The 16,304-nt window shown below is 57.4% G+C and overlaps 1 protein-coding gene across 8 annotated transcripts in view; it reads right to left on the bottom strand.

The window, feature by feature from the left end:
* Positions 1-14: 14 nt before the first annotated feature.
* The window catches only part of FAM178B (family with sequence similarity 178 member B), a 117,067-nt gene continuing 100,777 nt past the window's right edge, over positions 15-16,304 (bottom strand). For 7 of the 8 annotated variants that reach the window (XM_034659027.1, XM_034659028.1, XM_034659029.1 and 4 more), the window contains 3 exons: positions 14,991-15,116; positions 542-619; positions 15-232 (listed from right to left, as the gene is read on the bottom strand). In XM_034659027.1, coding sequence (XP_034514918.1) covers positions 35-232; positions 542-619; positions 14,991-15,116 — 402 coding nt within the window. In that variant the 3' untranslated portion in view covers positions 15-34. Of the gene's footprint in view, positions 233-541; positions 620-14,990; positions 15,117-15,244; positions 15,501-16,304 lie in introns of those variants that run through there. The other variant, XM_034659034.1, reaches the window with a different exon arrangement.

Genomic DNA, 16,304 nt, shown 5'->3' with positions numbered 1-16,304 from the left:
CACATGCTGCGGGGGCTCTGGTCAGGCTGCCTGATCACTTCCCTCCCCTCCCAAGTCTAGGGGCCAGAGGGGGCGCCACCTGGGGCTGGCAATGGGCCAGCAGGTCCTGCCAGCAGATGTAGGTCTGGGCCGCCAGGTCCTTAAGTCTGGTCCGGTGCATGGCCTGGGGGCTCTCCCGGATGTGGGTGCTGATGTGACGGTCCAACTGCATGCAGAGCAGCTGCAGCTCTCCCTGCAGGGGTGGGGGATATGTGGGAGAGGGTGTGACATGGGCCAGGCCCCTCCGCAGGAGGGGAGGAGGGAGAAGGAAATCAGAGAAAGAGAGGCATGGATTTGAATGACTGCTCAGAAGTAGGGCAGGAAAGGGAGGAGAGGAACAGGGCAGCCGCTGGGAGGTCGGGTCAGGATCCCTTGGGAATGCCTCGTGGGACACTGGGAGGCGGGAGCCTGGCTCCCTTAGGCCCACTTCTTTCAGAGCCTCCCACTCTTTGCAGCTCCTGACAGCGGCCTGGCCTCCGTCTCAGCCTCTTGGGAGACTCACCCATTGGTCTGGAGTAATGTCCTGGCAGCTGACCACCACGCCGGCCAGCGTCAGCAGGCTGTGGCACAGGTAGCAGGCCTGGCGAGAACACAGAGAGACAGGCTCCCCTAGGTCCATCCCCTCCAGACTCCGTGCTCACAGGCCCAGTGGCCCAGGGACAGGGACTCGGGCCACCGCTGGGCTTCCAGCCACAGTTTCTAGGGAGGTGTCCTTATGGAGGGCTATGGACCCCCTCACTCAGAACCCTCCTTCTGATGGATGTCTGTCCTCCCTTCGTTCAGAACAAGAAGAAACCTCTGCCATCCAGAAACCCATCCTGTCACTCAGGCCTGTTCCGGGGGCCCAGCTGAGAAAGCCTGCCGCCCAGAGGGGCTCGTCCACTCTCACCTCTGCGCAGTGTCTCTGGTCCTGCTGTGTTCCCAGAGGCACCCATGCCAGGTGCCACTATTCTCTAAGGGGGGACATGGTCCCTGGGTGCCCAGCTGGATCCTCGGCAGGACACCCCCTTGCACAGACACATGTGCAGCCCTGTGTAGACAGTCAAACCGTGTTGACCCAAGGAGGCCAGAGAAGAGAGGGGAGGCAGACCGGAGAGGGCTTCGGTTAAGCCTCTGCACACCTACCCTCCAACTCATACCCTTGCTCTTGCCCCCTAAATATTCTGAGGGGTATAGACAGGACAGAAGTCAATTCCATCTGGTTAGGGAATGGTTGAATCCCAGGGGGCCCTTGGATTCTGCTGGTGCCCATTCTTTTATGGGACACTTACCTGCTACCCAGACAAAGCGAGGCATGGGAGGGGAGCACCCTCAAAGACAGGCGAGGCTTCAGCCGTGAAAGAGATCCTGCTCCTGGCACTCTGCACTCCTGTCTGTGGGCACGCCCCTCCTCCACTCAGAGGTGCCTGCTGCCTTGTCCCCTTCAGACTCCTAAGTCTAAGATAGGAAGGGTGGCCGGAAACACCCCCACCGTTGGGCCCGTAGCAGATAACTAGCTCTGAGGCTGAGCTGGGATGGGAGAGGCGAGCTCTAGAGAAGGCCAGCAGAGCTTAAGCCTGGTAATCACAGGGCTGGAGCTCAGAACCAGCCCAAGACTCCCCTGTGCCCCTACTTCCCCTGCGTGTATCATCCAGAAACAGCCGCAGCTGCTTTGCACAGACCCAGGAGCCTCCTTAGGGCAGAAGCCAAACCCATTTTTGAGGGCATCAGACATGGTACGATGGAGTACTGTCTTCCTAAACTCAAAATACCTGAGAAGAGAAGCCACCCCCCAACCCCCGCAGGACCCAGCCTGCTCTTCAGCACCACAGCTGAGACCCACAGGTGGCCTGACCCCACTGTCTGGTCAGGTTGGGCCCCACTGCATCCCGCAGGCTGGGAGAAGACGCAGTGCGGAAAGCCCAGGGGACCACCGGTGTGCCTCCAAGCAGTGCTGCCCCAGGTGGGGCAAGATCCGGTTCCTGAGCCCGGTGCACCTGCCAGGCCCGGCTTCTGCCTCGGCCTGAGTCCCGCAGCTGGGCTGGCCTGTCTGTGAGCTGGCTTGCCGGCAAGCTGCGGCTTCCCCGAGGCTCCCCTTCCCCAGCCTGGCCTTGCCTTAAGGAGGGCCACAGTGTTCAGAACTCCTCCTTACTCTGCAGTCCTGGCAAAGGCTCAGGCTGCCCCCACCGCCCCCATAAAGCAGGCACGGGCCTGTGTGCCAGACACTGTTCCTTGACTAAGACACAGCCACAAACACGTAGACGTTAGAAAAAGATATTTCAGGAAGGCAGTCATTTGGTCAAAGAATATTGAATCTCAGCTTCCCCATGGACCAAAAAGAGAAAGGGTCCTTCCAGCTTTGTTTTTTTGTTTTGTTTTTGTTTTTTGGTGAGGGAGGGGGTTGTATCCAGCTCAGAAGGCTTCAGGGAGGAAGTGACTAAGCCTAGCTAGGCCTCAAAGGAACAGTAGGATCTGAGGTGAAAATGGCCCTGGGGGGTGGGGGCAGGGCCAAGATTACAACACCAGACAGATCCTAGGGCTGATGCCGGAAACAGAGGCAGGGCACACTGGGGGACTGATCACCTGGTAGCTGGCTGGGCTGTGGGGGGGGGGGCGCCCTGAGGACCCGGCTGGCCCCAGAGGGCCTGGACAATGGGCAGTGGAGGTCGTTCAAGGCTCTTGAGCAGGGAGGCTGGGGTGTGGGGGACAGACTGTCCCCCATCCCCCCGGAAGGAGGCACTGGCATCAGTTGGGATAATACCACCAGAATGGAAATGTGGCTGTCTCTGACAGAAAGGACTATAGGATAAACTTCATCTTTTCTTTTCTAAGCTTATTTTTCTACAATGTGTGTGCTCTACTCGTATAATCTGAATACAGTTAAAGTTTTTTAAAGTTAATTTAATTTTTTAAAATTTTTTTTGAAGATGTATTTATTTGACAGAGAGACAGACAGCCAGCGAGAGAGGGAGCACAGGCAGGGAGAGTGGGAGAGGGAGAAGCAGGCTTCCAGCAGAGGAGCCTGATGTGGGGCTCGATCCCAGCACACTGGGATCACGCCCTGAGCCGAAGGCAGCCGCTTAAGGACTGAGCCACCCAGGGGCCCCGTAAAGTTAATTTTAAACAAGACAATACCAGTTATAATTGACTGAGCCTCTTGGGTTTGGGGTGGGTGTGGGGCAAGAGAGAGAGACATGACCCTGAAAAGGAACGAACGGCACTCTTGGGACCCAGGCCCCTCTTTGAGAGGGCACTGAGCAAGTGGCCAGAGAGAGGTGGAGAGGTGGTGCGGTGGGAGCCGCCAAAGACAAGACGGGGGGCCACAGAGCCACTGATGGGTCAGAGGAAGGCCAGGAGAGGCGCCTGAGAGATCTTTGCATTTCAGAGGCCCCTGTGCTGTGTACAAAGCCCGGGGCTAAAAGGGACCTCAGAGCCACCCTGGGATTTATACAGAGGCCAGTCTCTGTCCCTGGGGGTCTCAGGCACCCCTGCCCCCCCTCCCNATCTTCCTAAGTGGGAGGTGTGGTGACAATGGGCCCAAGGTCTGAGGAATGCCTTGGAGGAAAATATGTGCAGTGGGGATTTACGGAAAAAAAAAAAAAAGCGCAGGACTAGGGACTAGGGAGTGCACGAGTGCGGGTTTCATAACTGCATTCTTAACGCTGATTCCCATCATTGAATCGAGGGGGAAAATCCCAGGGCAACTATTCTGAATGTGTTTTTGGGGGAGGGGGCAGGAATAGCAAGAAGGAAATGGGAGTTCTGAGGATAATCCCTGTGAGTGTATGTTATCAGCTCTATTTCCCCAAGGGGGAAGAAAACCTTGCCCACTACCTGCAAGGAAGGCTGAGGGCATTTTTTTCCCCTTGCCCTCAAGGGTGATCCCTGGAGTCCGGCCTCAGTGAGGGGAGGCCCTTTAAGGAAGACTTTGATCCAATTTACGGGATATAGTTCCACCTGTGCACAGAAATCCCCACAAAGACAGCAGTCTTTACAGTAGTACTTTTGGGGGAAAAAAAGGTTTCATACTGCATGGGAAGCGCCCAGCCCATGTGGTCCTCTCCCTTCCCCTAGACCCAAGGCCCCAGCGTTGAGGAGAGGTAAGAGAACATTTAATCTCATCCAGACAACCGGACAGATGGAGGCACTGGGTGCACGCAAGGCTTCTTCTGAACCCCACCCTCGCCCAGACTCTTCTCCCTTGTCCTGTTTTGTGAAGGTCTGAGACGCAGACATTAGCTGAACCTGGGGCTCTGGCTAGGAGGGGGCTGTACCCCAGCCTCCTTCCTCTGAGAGGCAGGCCCAGAGCACCAGCAGCAGTGGGGAGAGTCGGCCATTCCTGGGGGACACAAAGTAAACAGCCAGGTTGTGGGAGCTGCGTTTCCTGCTCCGGTCGCGCTGTGGCCGGCTCCTGAACTCAGCAAGCCCATTCCTGTCCTGGCTGGCACCACAGAGGCACGGGGCCCTGTCTTCCCTTTCAAGACGAGGAAGGGAAGCTGGGCAGGGGCCATGTAGCAGCGGGGGCTGGTAGAAGGAGCGGCCCAAGCCCCCTGCCTGCTCCTACTTCCTCCACAGCTGGAAGTGCAAGGTGGCCCTTTCCTCAGCCTGAGGCAGCTTCCAAGTCCCTAGGGTCATGTGTGTTGGAAGGGGGTAGAAGTCAGTGTAGCTTCAGGGTTAAAGGGCAGTGCAGAGACACTCCTTGGGGTTGGGGGGGTGCTAAGCTTCTCAGGCCTTCAGGATCTTGTCTGAGAAATGGGCCCCTACCAGCCCAGGCTGCCCAACTCTTCCCCCACTGGGTGTCAGTGGAGGCCTGGGAAGCCCCTGTGGAAAACGGAGCCCAGGACACCTCAGTCAGCAACTTGGGGAAAGGCAGAGTCTGAGGGCGAGGGCGAGGAGTGGGACGTGCCTGGACCTAATGCTGACAAGACGAGACCGTCCCCCACCAGCAAGGCCTGAAGCTCTCATTTTCTGGGTCTCTCCCCAGAGTGTGGCAGGCCAACTGTTCTGGGAAGTTCTGTGCTGGATGCCTCCTTCCTGGCTCTAGAGCCTTAAAGTCCTGCCCTCCCCCTGGGGAAGGACGACAAGGATGAGAGATCGGGCTTGTCACCCTCTGAGGCGGGGAGGAGGAGGGGAAGGTCAGTGTCTCCTTTTCCTGGCCTAGCCAGTTCTGACCCCAGGAACCACCAGCCAAGACTCCGTTTGCAGCACTTTCGTCATAAGACAGAAGGGAAAAAGGGTGAACATTTCCCAGACACTTCACCCTTTAGAAAATTCCCCTCTAGCTAATGCCAAGGGAGCAGGCTGTGGCCTGGGTTATTTCCACGAAAAAAGGAGGAGGCAGAGGCTCTCCCAGGAAGTCACTTGCTTCCACCTCAGGTCATAACCAAGAATCCAGGCTTGCCCCAGGCCAGTTTCCAAACCAAGCCCTCTCCCTGGAAGCTGCCAGGCTAGGTGGGCATCTGGGAGCAAGTTCGGCCAGGCTCTGGGGCAGCTGCTGGGGGAGGGTCGGGGGGGGGGTCGGGGGGGGGGGCGCAAAGGCTGACTCAGGAACACCTGCTGGGGAAAACCGAGACTCACCCAAAGGACACGGCCTTCCCAGCCTGGCTGCTGGGGCCAAGGGGCTTCTGCTCATGATGCTGGCCCTGAAAGCCTACAGGTGCCAGCTCCCTGCCTGGGATGCCAGGACCCCAGGGCAGCCTCCTTTGCTTTCACCTCTCCATGCTCACAGGCCCTGGGGCGGGGTGGGGGGACTGCCGGGGTGGGGGGGACCTGCATTCGATCACAGTCTGGCTGGGCGTCGCTCAGCCCTGTCCAGAGTGCCTGACGATAGACCCTGGGGGGAGAATTCTGCACACGTACCATCACTGCCTCATGTGGGTTATTGTTTCTGTGGGACACAGATAAACACACACACATGCTGAAGGTCAACTCTAGAACCAATCTAGTCTGGGAGAGACGGGAGCAGCACTGGTCTGTCTACCCTGGCACATTTCAGACCCAAGGCTAAGCTAGGTCTCCACAAATTCTTTCTCTTTTCTTTTCTTTTTTTTTAAATTAAATTTAGCCCTACAGCATCACTTCCCAGTGCCCCGACCTAGCAGGGCTCCCAGAGAGGCCTCATGATTCTCATTTTGAGCAGATGTGGAAGCTGAGCTTGGAGAGGTCCACTGATGGCACAACCATCTCCAGTAAGGGTTAGGTCTGAGGCAGATGTCTGTACGCTCTCCCTAAGGCTGAACAAGTTCCATGTGTGTGCGTGCGTGCGTGTGTGTGCGTATTTTCTATAAAGGGGATTCAACTGGAGACACCCTCTTTCAGAAGGAACAATCTCCCTTTGCACTGTACAGCAGGGGCCCAAGGGCCTATTCGTGGCAGGACAGAGAGAGGGTAAGGCTGTGCCCCCAGGACAGGGAGTGGGGACCCAAGCCTGAGCCCCAAGGGCATGGTCTCAGTACTCTACCACAGGATGGGCAAATAACAACAACAATAATTAGTAATGAGCAATCCCGAGGCAGGTCTACTTGGAGGCCCCAGGCCAAGAACCTCAGTCTGGTGGAGAGAGCCAGACCTTGTCCAGCTGGTATGTCCACAGAACACAAGATGAGGGGATGCGTTTTTCTGGGTGAACCCAGCCTGGACCTGTCCTGGAGTGTGGCACCTGCCATCATCTCTAGGATGCTATTTCTTCCCTGTGCCCACAAGCAAATTGGCTGACCTACTCCCCTTGCTCTTGCCGCTACTCCCTGACCTTGGCTTGGGCCAGCTCTAAAGCCGCAAGCAGAGGGCTGTGCCCAAAGGAAAGCTGAGTTTGGAAGAGACTGACCAGGACGGTCACCGGTCGTAAGTCCTTGCAAGAAGGAGATGACAAGGTTGCATGACCGATAATTAGGAAATGAGGTGGTGACACAACGCCTCTCCCTAGCCCAGGGTCCCAGAAGGCACAGAGCACAGAGGCCGGAGAGCAGATTCACAGGCAGGGCCTGCCACACTTACCCTCCAGCTTACAAGGCCAGACACTTAATTCTGTAAATGAAAGTGCCTGTTTGAGCACAGGGGTGGGTGGAGCTGTGAACATGGAGCAGGAACAAGGCCAGTCAAGGGTGATGGGAGACAGGCTGGCAGAGAACGTATAGGAACAGGACTTCTGGCTCAGCCGCTGCCTGGAAAGTTGGCTCTCGGGTCCCAGCTGGGCAGCCAGGGAGGTAGCGTCTACTGAGCCTGCTGAGGGACCTCGGAGGCCCAGCACGGGCCCGCCTGCTCCCATCCCGCAGAAGGTGAGCCCCGCACCCACGCTTCCTGATGCCCTGACAAAGTGAGTCCAGAGACTCCAGACCCTGCACTCCAGACAGACAAAGGATTCTCTTTTAGGCTTTATCCCAAACTTGGGACTGGCTGCTGCGCAGCCGTGGCCCCTGCTCTTGGACCTGAGGATGAAGAGGGAACGAGGAGCCCCTGGCACAGTGGGGCGGGGGTAGGAAAGAGAAGGAGCTGGGACAAAGGCAGGAAGGCTGAGGGGTTTTCGTTCTGTGGATCTGCTGCAGGGAGGTTATCTCAGAGCATCTGACCCATTCCTGTGTCTGCTGGTGGGAGGAATGAAGGGCTGTAGGCAAACCTTTGCTACAGTGTTCCCACCCAGCCCACCCTTCCTTTCTGGCTTCCTGCTGCCCGTGGGGGGTAGGGGAGATGACAAGCGGGACTGGCTGGCTCTTCCTGCTCCTCCAGCTGGGACTAGAGACCCTGACCCCAGGGGGAATCTAGACCGGAAACCCAGCTTTGCCGACTATCCAGAGAGGGACCAGATTCTCAGGGCAAATGTTTGTGAATTTAGGAGGGGCTATGCATGAGCACGTCAGTGTGTGGGTGCCGGTGCTGGACAGAGTTACTGAAACCAGCCAGGGTATGGGCACAGGCATCCTCCAGGGGCTGGAGAGCCGGTGGAGAGTAGTGGCTTCCTCAAAAGCCATTTCCTCAAAAGCAATGGCTTCTTCTCTTCTTTTTCTTAACTTTCTCACTCCCTGAACTGTCTCCTGGTGTGCTGGCATGGGGGGACCCTGGAAAGCAGTGAGTCCTTATACTTCCCACAGATATTGCAGAGTAGGGCCATTGCCTACTGCAGACCAGGCTATGGGTATCTGAGGTTTTTGGGTAACCGGGATCCTGCCCCCTCCTTTGTCAGAGTGTCCCAGCCTCGGATTCCCTATACTCCACAGTGATGACGTCAGCCCTGACTCTGGGGGAAGACTTGTGACCCCGGGCCGGCCACTGTATGCCTGCCTATATGATTGGCTTACAGATGAGCATACCACCCAAGCCAAGCCAATGAGACTCAACTCTGGGATTCTGGTTAGGACTCTAGGATAGAAGCTCTTTCTTTCCCCCTGGCTAGGGCTGCTAAGGGAAGGACATAAGCCTGCAGTTTTCTCAGGACCAGCCGGGAAAGCCTACCTGATGCACCAAAGGGCAGAGCTGAGAGATGCAGAGAGCAAAACACCGAGGTTTCATGCCACTGCTCAGCTCCTGGTCCAGCTGAGCCTGATGGGCTATTCTAGAACCTTCCAGGATGTGTGTCTGTGTTTCTGTTACTACAAAGTCCTGGCAAAGACGAAGGAGAAGGGACAGAAAAGGCAGTGAAGAGAAGAGCAGTTGAAAAGGCCATGGCTTGCCTCGCAACTGCTCCTCCAACTGGGGAAGCGAGTGAGGGACCTCACACACCTTTCCTGGTCCTCCTTAGGTGCGTGGTGGGAGCTGAGCCCAGGCTGCTTAGATGCAGCACTTAGAAGGCACTGTCCCTGAGAAAGCACAGCCTGGGAGAAGAGATGAGGTAGGAGGGGCTGGGTGCAGGGGAGGTGGGCAAGGGTCCCTCCCAAAGGCTGTACCTGCCAGGGCACCCATTTCAGTGGGAACAGTGGGATGCTGCTGAGACAGACTCTGGACCTGACCCTCAAAGGTGACTCTGTTTAGGTGTGTGAAGCAACGTGTGGACAGGGCGTGGGTCAAGTGAACAGACTGTAATGACCATGGGAATCCAAGGAAAGGGGAGACAGGCCAGCCATTGCCAGGAAGAAGGAACAGCAGGAGCAAAGAGAATGGAGGCTTGACATCTCACATTTCCCATGATGTCTGGGAAAGATGTCCACTGTGGTGTGGTTTCACGTGCGGGAGAAAAGCTGCGGGGATGAGGTAGGGCCCACAGACAGGTTGCACGTGATGTGACAGACACTTAGGATTGCCTTTCCCTAAGTAAGAATGGGAGGAAGACAATCATAGGGTTGTCCAGGAGGACTCCAAAGAGGAAGGCATGGAGCAGAGTGTCAGGCCAGCCAATGTTCATGTCAGGTGAGTCACCCCGCATGGAGCAAGGGCTGTGCCTGGGGGAGGTATCCCCAAGAGTCCCAGGAGGACTGGGCCTGGGGCAGAGAGCAGGCTCAGAAGCTGCCTAAAGAATCCACGCCTGCCCTCCCCAGCTTCACTCTGTCACTTCAAGCCCTACAAAGAAGCCAGAGTTCCTGGGATCCAGACAAAGCTGGTCGGGCCTGTGCCCCACGTGGCCTTCAGCTGCTCGTAAGTACCCATTCTGAAGAGGCTCAGCGGCCTCCTTGGTGGGTGTGACCCAGGGCTGGTGCATGGATCTCCCCTGGCGTCAGCTTCCCAGAAGCCATCTCTTTGAGGTTTGTTTCAAAAGATGTTTGATATTCCCCATTTTGGAGGAAGGAAGGAGGAACCCAACACAGACCAGGCAAGGAGGAACTTGGGCTTCCTGAATATCTGTTTTCGGTTTCTCCAAGCCAGTTCGTGTCTTCCCAACCCACCTAATCTTTTTTTTTTTTTAAGATTTTTTTTTAAATTTATTTATGTGACAGAGAGACAGCCAGCGAGAGAGGGAACACAGCAGGGGAGAGGGAGAGGAAGAAGCAGGCTCCCAGCCGAGGAGCCCGATGTGGGACTCGATGTGGGACTCGATCCCGGAACGCCGGGATCACGCCCTGAGCCAAAGGCAGACGCTTAACGACTGCGCTACCCAGGCGCCCCTCAGCCCACCTAATCTTGCCCTGACCCAGGTGTCCAGCCCTGTGGGCAGGACTCTCCCTAAGCTGCAGGGAGAGGGGGTAGGAAATAAGGACAGGCCCTTGCAGGTGAGACGGCAGAGGGTACAGGGAGAGGGACAGGCCCCCACTCCTCCTGGGCTTCTGGAGGACACAGGGCCAGGGGCCTGCACTCCAGCCAAGCCTGAGGGAGGACGTTCCCTTTGCTGGTGTCGAGTGCCAGTGGGAGAGTGCAGAGGCAGGCACAGAGCTGCCAGGGCCTAGGGGCACCCTCCCTGCCCACTCCCCACAACCTCCCAAACCACACCCCGCTCCAGCAGCTCTTGGCAGGGTCACTAGATGCAGGGGCAGGCCAGCTGCAGCCAGGGCAGGAGCAAAAGCTGTCAGACTTGTTTGTAAACTCTGTTAACATGAGGGCACACCCGAAGATATACAGAGATGCACACAACACATGTGCACACAGACACGCACGCATCCAGACACACGAGCACACACATACACAGACACGTATTTGCGTGCAGCAGGCCCACGCCCTCTGCAGAAGATGTGCGGAGCCCCAGGAGTGAGGTACAAGGGAGTCTGCGCAGCAGAGCAGAGCTGGCTGCGGCGTGGAGCACTCACCCGCCCCCGCATCGACTCCTCACACACACACACACACACACAAGCGCGCACACACTTCTCCGACACACGAGCCACCCCCAAGCTCGGAAGCATAGAGCCGGACAGCGTGCCATGTGCCTGGTGATGGGAGCCACCCGCTGTCCCCAGGCTCGGTCTGGGTACTGGGGGTCTCCTGCAGCTGGCCCCCGGGGGGGCGCAGACCATCCCAGATGCAGAGCCCTCAGGGGGCCCCACGCCACCTGTGCCATGAGGACGCTCACCAGGTTGTGCGGAGGCCATGCCCCGGAAGACCAGGAGACAGGAACCCAGCTCCTGGGGCCTCAGTGCAGCCCCATCTCTGGGACTCCCCCCTTTGTGGACCTCCGTTTTCTTCCCACACAACACTTCCTCCAACTTCCCAGATTTAACCAAACTGGGGAAAAACTTCCATCCCACCATAATGATCCTGGTTGGGTAGGCCTTCCAGATCCCCAGGGGGAAAAACATGAAACAAAGAAGTTCCTTCACTATAGCAAAAGGCCCAAGGAAAAGCAAGAAACAACAGGAGAGTGTGGTCAATAGAAACAGAACCTGCGATGGCGGGTCTAACGAGACCAAAACATCAAGAATCTCAATAAAGGACTCTGAGATTGGGCAGAATGCAACCAGACAAAATCTGGCCCAAGACGGTTCACACGAGGTGGTGAAAAGGAAACTCCTAGCTGGGTTGGAAGGCTGAGAGGGGCGCTTTGAGGAGACAGTAGCAACCTGCGTCCAGTTACACGTTTGTCGGCAAAGCGGTCCAAAGGACAGGCTCACGGGGGGGGGGGGGGGGGGGGGNGGGGCCTGGGGCCGCGCTGGTCTCTTACAGAATCGGATCCAACGACCCAAGGGAAGCACTGGGAAGCCAACTCTGCGTGAAAACATCCTCTCCACCTCCCTCCGCTGAACGCGCACCTGCCTTCCTCTCGAGGGGCTGTCTTGGACCCCCGTGCCTCACTCTGACTTAGATGCTTATTCTCCTCTGGGAGAGCCCCGCTCAAACCAGGCAAGCATAGGGCCCTCGATAAACCACCGAGGGGCTGAGCAACCATTTCTTTATCAAAAGCACTTGAAAACGCTGCAAATGTTCTCGTCTCGCTAGGAAGCGGAGTGTTGGACTCCACAACAAACTGCCATGATGTGCCAGGGCGCTTCATGCTCTGACCGGCGCGGACACATGGCCAGTCCAGGCGCCCCCTGCGGCCTCCCCTCCAGCCCCCCTGCAAGGCTGCCAGGACCAGCTCACTGCTTTTGTTGGTCTTGGTGGTTAGCTTTCCCAGGCAGGAATCTCACCAGCTTATCATTACAAACAATGTGCTGTGATTGGTTCTCTGATGAACAGGTAAGGCTTCTGAAGTCAAGGACCTCCACCACAAGGTCGTGCCGGCTGTGAACCCTCATGGCCCCCGTGAAACAAGGACTTTCAGAGACAAGGGGGCTGACACGTAGGGGCTGGTCAGAGGGCATGCAGAGGGAGAGGGTTCTGGAAACGGGGTAGGAGAGTGGACGGCCCGAATGGGGTGGAAGAGACTCCGGAGAGGGAGAGAGGAACTCAAATCACGTTCATTTGTTCGTTCGTTCGTTCACTCATCTAGGGCCCGATACACCGGGGCTGTGGTGAGGCCTCCCCCTGTGCCCACGGTCTAGCTGGTGAGGCCCAGTAGTAAAGGGTCAACGGCAAAGCCACAGGATCAGTGGGGTGAGAGAGCCAAGCCCTAGGCACCAGACAGCAGCTCAGCAGCTCGTGCAGCCCCAAGGGAGGGCAGGCCAGGGAGGGAAAGGCGGCTGGGAGCTTCCTAGGAGAGGGAGGAGACTGGGCCAAGCCCCCCCTCCTCTCCCTGGGGCAAAGGAGGAGGTGGAGAGAGCAGGGGGAGGGGAGCCTGGCAGAAGTGTTTATCCGCAGGGCTGTCACCCAGCCTTTCACAGGAAATCTCCCAGACAGGGGTGAGCAGGGCCTGGCTGATGGGGCTCAGCACGGCCACCCCAAGGCCTGGGAAAGCCCTATTTCCTTCAGGCCAGGTTGCCTCGGGCCAAGCTCACTCTGGCCTTAGTTTCCCCACGGCCCCTGGAGAGAAGGAAAGCAAAGACTCTGAGCCCTAGGGATGAAAGGCTCAGGCCAGGCCCAGACCACCACTCCCTGTAAAACAGGGCGGCTGATGCCGCTGCTCTTCTTGGCTGGTGAGTAGCCTGAGATCAACCTTTGAAGATGAAACATGCTCAGGCCTAATGAGGAGTCAGTTGGCCGAGGTGGGAGCAGGGCTAGGCTGTGGGAGCCCAGCACCTGCCCCACCTGGCCCTTCCCGGTCAGCATCCACCCAGGGGGACAGAACGCTTCCCATTTCTGTGCAGACCCCCATGTCCGCACCAGCCCCACCTCCTCCCCTTCCCTGGACCTGTGCCCTTTCCCTCCGCTGCTCCCGGCTACCTCCCTGTCAGGCAGGGACCAATCCTAGGTGGGCGGGAGGGCAGCAAAGGCCTTGGAGAACTGCCTTGGCCTCACATGCCCCTTCACTGCCCTGGGCGGGGTCCACACCCTACGCTTTTGGGACACCCTGCCGAGACACACTGAACCCTCCATGTTTCCAGGCCACATGGGTCATTTCCAATGTGGTAGCTGACCAGGAGGACACAGCTTCCTTCACAGGCAGGAGAACAGTACTCAAAATAAAGGACACCCTCGGGCCACTTACTCCTCTTCTTCCCTGGTTGTGGAACAGACATTTGCTATCAGATGGGTTTCAAAAAGCAAGGAGCCAAGTGGAGGCCTCCGGCCTGGCGGTCACAGCTCTGCTGGGTGAGGTCACAGGAGTAGCCTCCAAAGTGTTTGAGGTGCACACTCTTCACTAGGCACATCAGATGCAAGCCTCTCTTCTGCCACCACTCCCCTTCTTTCTCTCTCCTTTTCCCTTCCCTCAGCCCAGCCTGGGGCCTGCCCACCTGTGTCCTGCTCCGACAGACCCTTTCCGCCCACGGGCCAACCCCACCTCCTTTCTAAAGGCCCTGGAACATCCACACAGCCTCTGCAACCAGCTCCTTTCCCAGGAAATCAGTGGGAGACGAGAACGGGGCATGCACAGCGCTCAGGCTCTTCCGGGAGGCAGGCGGCAGTCTCGTAAATGCACGAATATTAGGCACAACTCCAATATAACCTTACCTACGTGTTCCAGAAGAGGCGCATCCACCTGGGATTATCATATCTTCTTAACGGTTCATTTGTGTTCATTAAGTAAATTAATTCATTTATCTGATTTGCAGAGCAATGCCCAAAGGGTGGACTTCTGGATCGTCAACATCCAACCTCCAAGTGAGCTTTTGGAATTACTCCTCTCCTAAATTAGAAAGATCTCTATCTCCATTCCTCAACCTGGAGGCCCCAGGGAGAGGGGAGCTCCCTGAGACCTACACCCCTCCCCCCACCTCCCAGAGCTAAACTCAGGGCTCCCACTTTGAAGCCCCTACATCCTAAACCACTGCCCCTGCTTGACCTTTACCCCCAGGGTCCACAGGCCTCCTCATTCCAAACCGCACAACCTGCAGGCTCGGGGGTACCTCTTTGCCTCTGACTCCCACCAAAGCTGGGCTTTTGGGAGAGCTGCGCAATGTCCGGAAAGTCAGTTAGGAGGAACTGGGGAGGGGCACCTGGGTGGCTCAGTCAGTTAAGCACCTGCCTTCAGCTCAGGTCATGATCTCAGAGTCTAGGGATGGAGCCCCCATCAGGCTGCCTGTTCAGTGGGGAGTCTGCTTCTCCTTCTCCCTCTGCTCCTCTGCCCCCTTGTGCTCTCTCTCTCTCAAGTAAATAAAATCTTGGGAAAACAAAAAAGGAAGAATTGGGGGAAAGGCCAAGGATTCAACCTCAGTGGCAGCCACGTCAAGGAACAGGGAGGAGGCGCCCAGCTCCACTTCCCTCACGAGCATTTCAGCTCCCGCATCCTCTCTAGACTGTGCTGTACGACTCACAGAGCACCCCACGCTGACACATCCGTATGGACCATAAAGGATGCAGCAGCACCCCGGAGCAGGGCCAGGGGGATGCGCATGCCCATGCACACAGCGCCCCACTGCACCTCCGTGAGGGGCACGGGCCAGCGCACTAATTACAGGCTCTGCAGGGACCGCGAGCACCTCCTCTCACCAAAGGAAGGCAGCCTGCTGGAATTTTAAGGCCCTGGGGTTTTAGGAGGACTGGCACAATAAAGCCCTCTGGGCGTGCAGTGTGGCCGGCCCTGCCTTCCCCGCTACCTGGGGGTGCCGCACCCTGGCTGAGGCGGGCAGGCGCTGGGTGCTCACCTTGTGGTCTAGCCCAGCACTGGCCTTTGGCTGGTGCTCCTGGCAGAGTGGCAAGGTCTTGGAGCCCAGGTACTGCCTGAGGGATGATGGTCTCATGAGGCTCATGAGCTGGCTGAGCGAAGACAGCTGGGAAGGAGGAGAGAGGCCGTCACACAGAGGGTGCTTGGGACACCTGGGGACCCGGCCGGCACCAGATCAGAGCATGGGCTCTGGAGGCCAACCACCAGCTTCCACGACCTGGATCCCCCTCTCACCGGCATGCTGCTTGGCCTCTTGGAGCCTGAGTGTCCTATCTACAAAATGGAGACAACCACACATCTCCTTCCCAGGACAGGAGAGTCACGCATGCACATGGGGTCTGGCACAGGCTGAGGCTTCCTTTAAAGGAGTGAACTCAGAAGGTCTCTCTAGGTTGGGGGTTTGACCCACTTCCCTGGAGGGAGCACTCAGGCCTGGAAGAACGAAGGCCGGCAGAGAGGGCCAGACCCTTCCCACCCCCAGCTGCTGCTCAGGTCCCTCTCCCCACTGAACTTGCTGTGGGCTTGGAGAGGGTTCTGGAGGAGCAGAGCCTCTGTACCACCCGCCCCCTCTCATGACGGCTGCGCTCGCTCGCTCCCCATCACTCTGCCTGCCCCCATTTCTCCGCCCCCGCCCTTTTCCTTCCAGGGGATTTTAAAGCAAATCCAAACACTGTATCATTTTACCCATAAAGAGCTTCTCACCAAAAAGGATAAGGATTTCTTTCCCCAGCATGGTCACAGTATCATTCTCCTGCCCGGCAAAATCACCAAGAATTCCTTATATGATCTAACACCATGTTCGGGTTTCCCTGATTGTCTCAAAAATGTCCTTACCAGTTGTGTTGTTGGAATGGGGATTCCCCACAAGGTCTGCACACTGCGTATGGTTGATATGTCCCTTCATCTGCTGGCTGCCCTTCCCTCCCCAAGTAAACTGCTTACCCTCTCTGAACAAAAATGGGAGTGCCCCCACCCCTCCCAGGAACAGGGCCTGCAGAGTCCAGGTCTCTGCAGGGAGTCACTCCTCCTGGCCCAGCCCCTGCCCCTGGTTTGGGCAGCCTGGGTTCAGCCCCAGCAAGGACTGTTCAGCTGCCCTGGAGCTAAGTTGTGGTCAGGACAGAGGCGAGCAGTATGTGGGCCCCTATGTCTCTGGGCCCTCCTGCAACCCTGGGAAAGGGTGGATGCAGACTGAAGGAACAGAGCCAGCGGGGTTCACATCTTTTTAGATATAGCAGGTGTAGGCTTTTAGGTGTAGGCTGGCCCAAAGGGCTTAAGCCCGAGCCCCCAGCCCAGC

The sequence above is a fragment of the Ailuropoda melanoleuca genome, chromosome 4 (assembly GCF_002007445.2).
Source record: "Ailuropoda melanoleuca isolate Jingjing chromosome 4, ASM200744v2, whole genome shotgun sequence".
Lineage (NCBI taxonomy): Eukaryota > Metazoa > Chordata > Mammalia > Carnivora > Ursidae > Ailuropoda > Ailuropoda melanoleuca.
The sequence above is the reverse complement of the archived record's forward strand: the minus strand, read 5'-3'. Positions and strand labels throughout refer to the sequence as shown.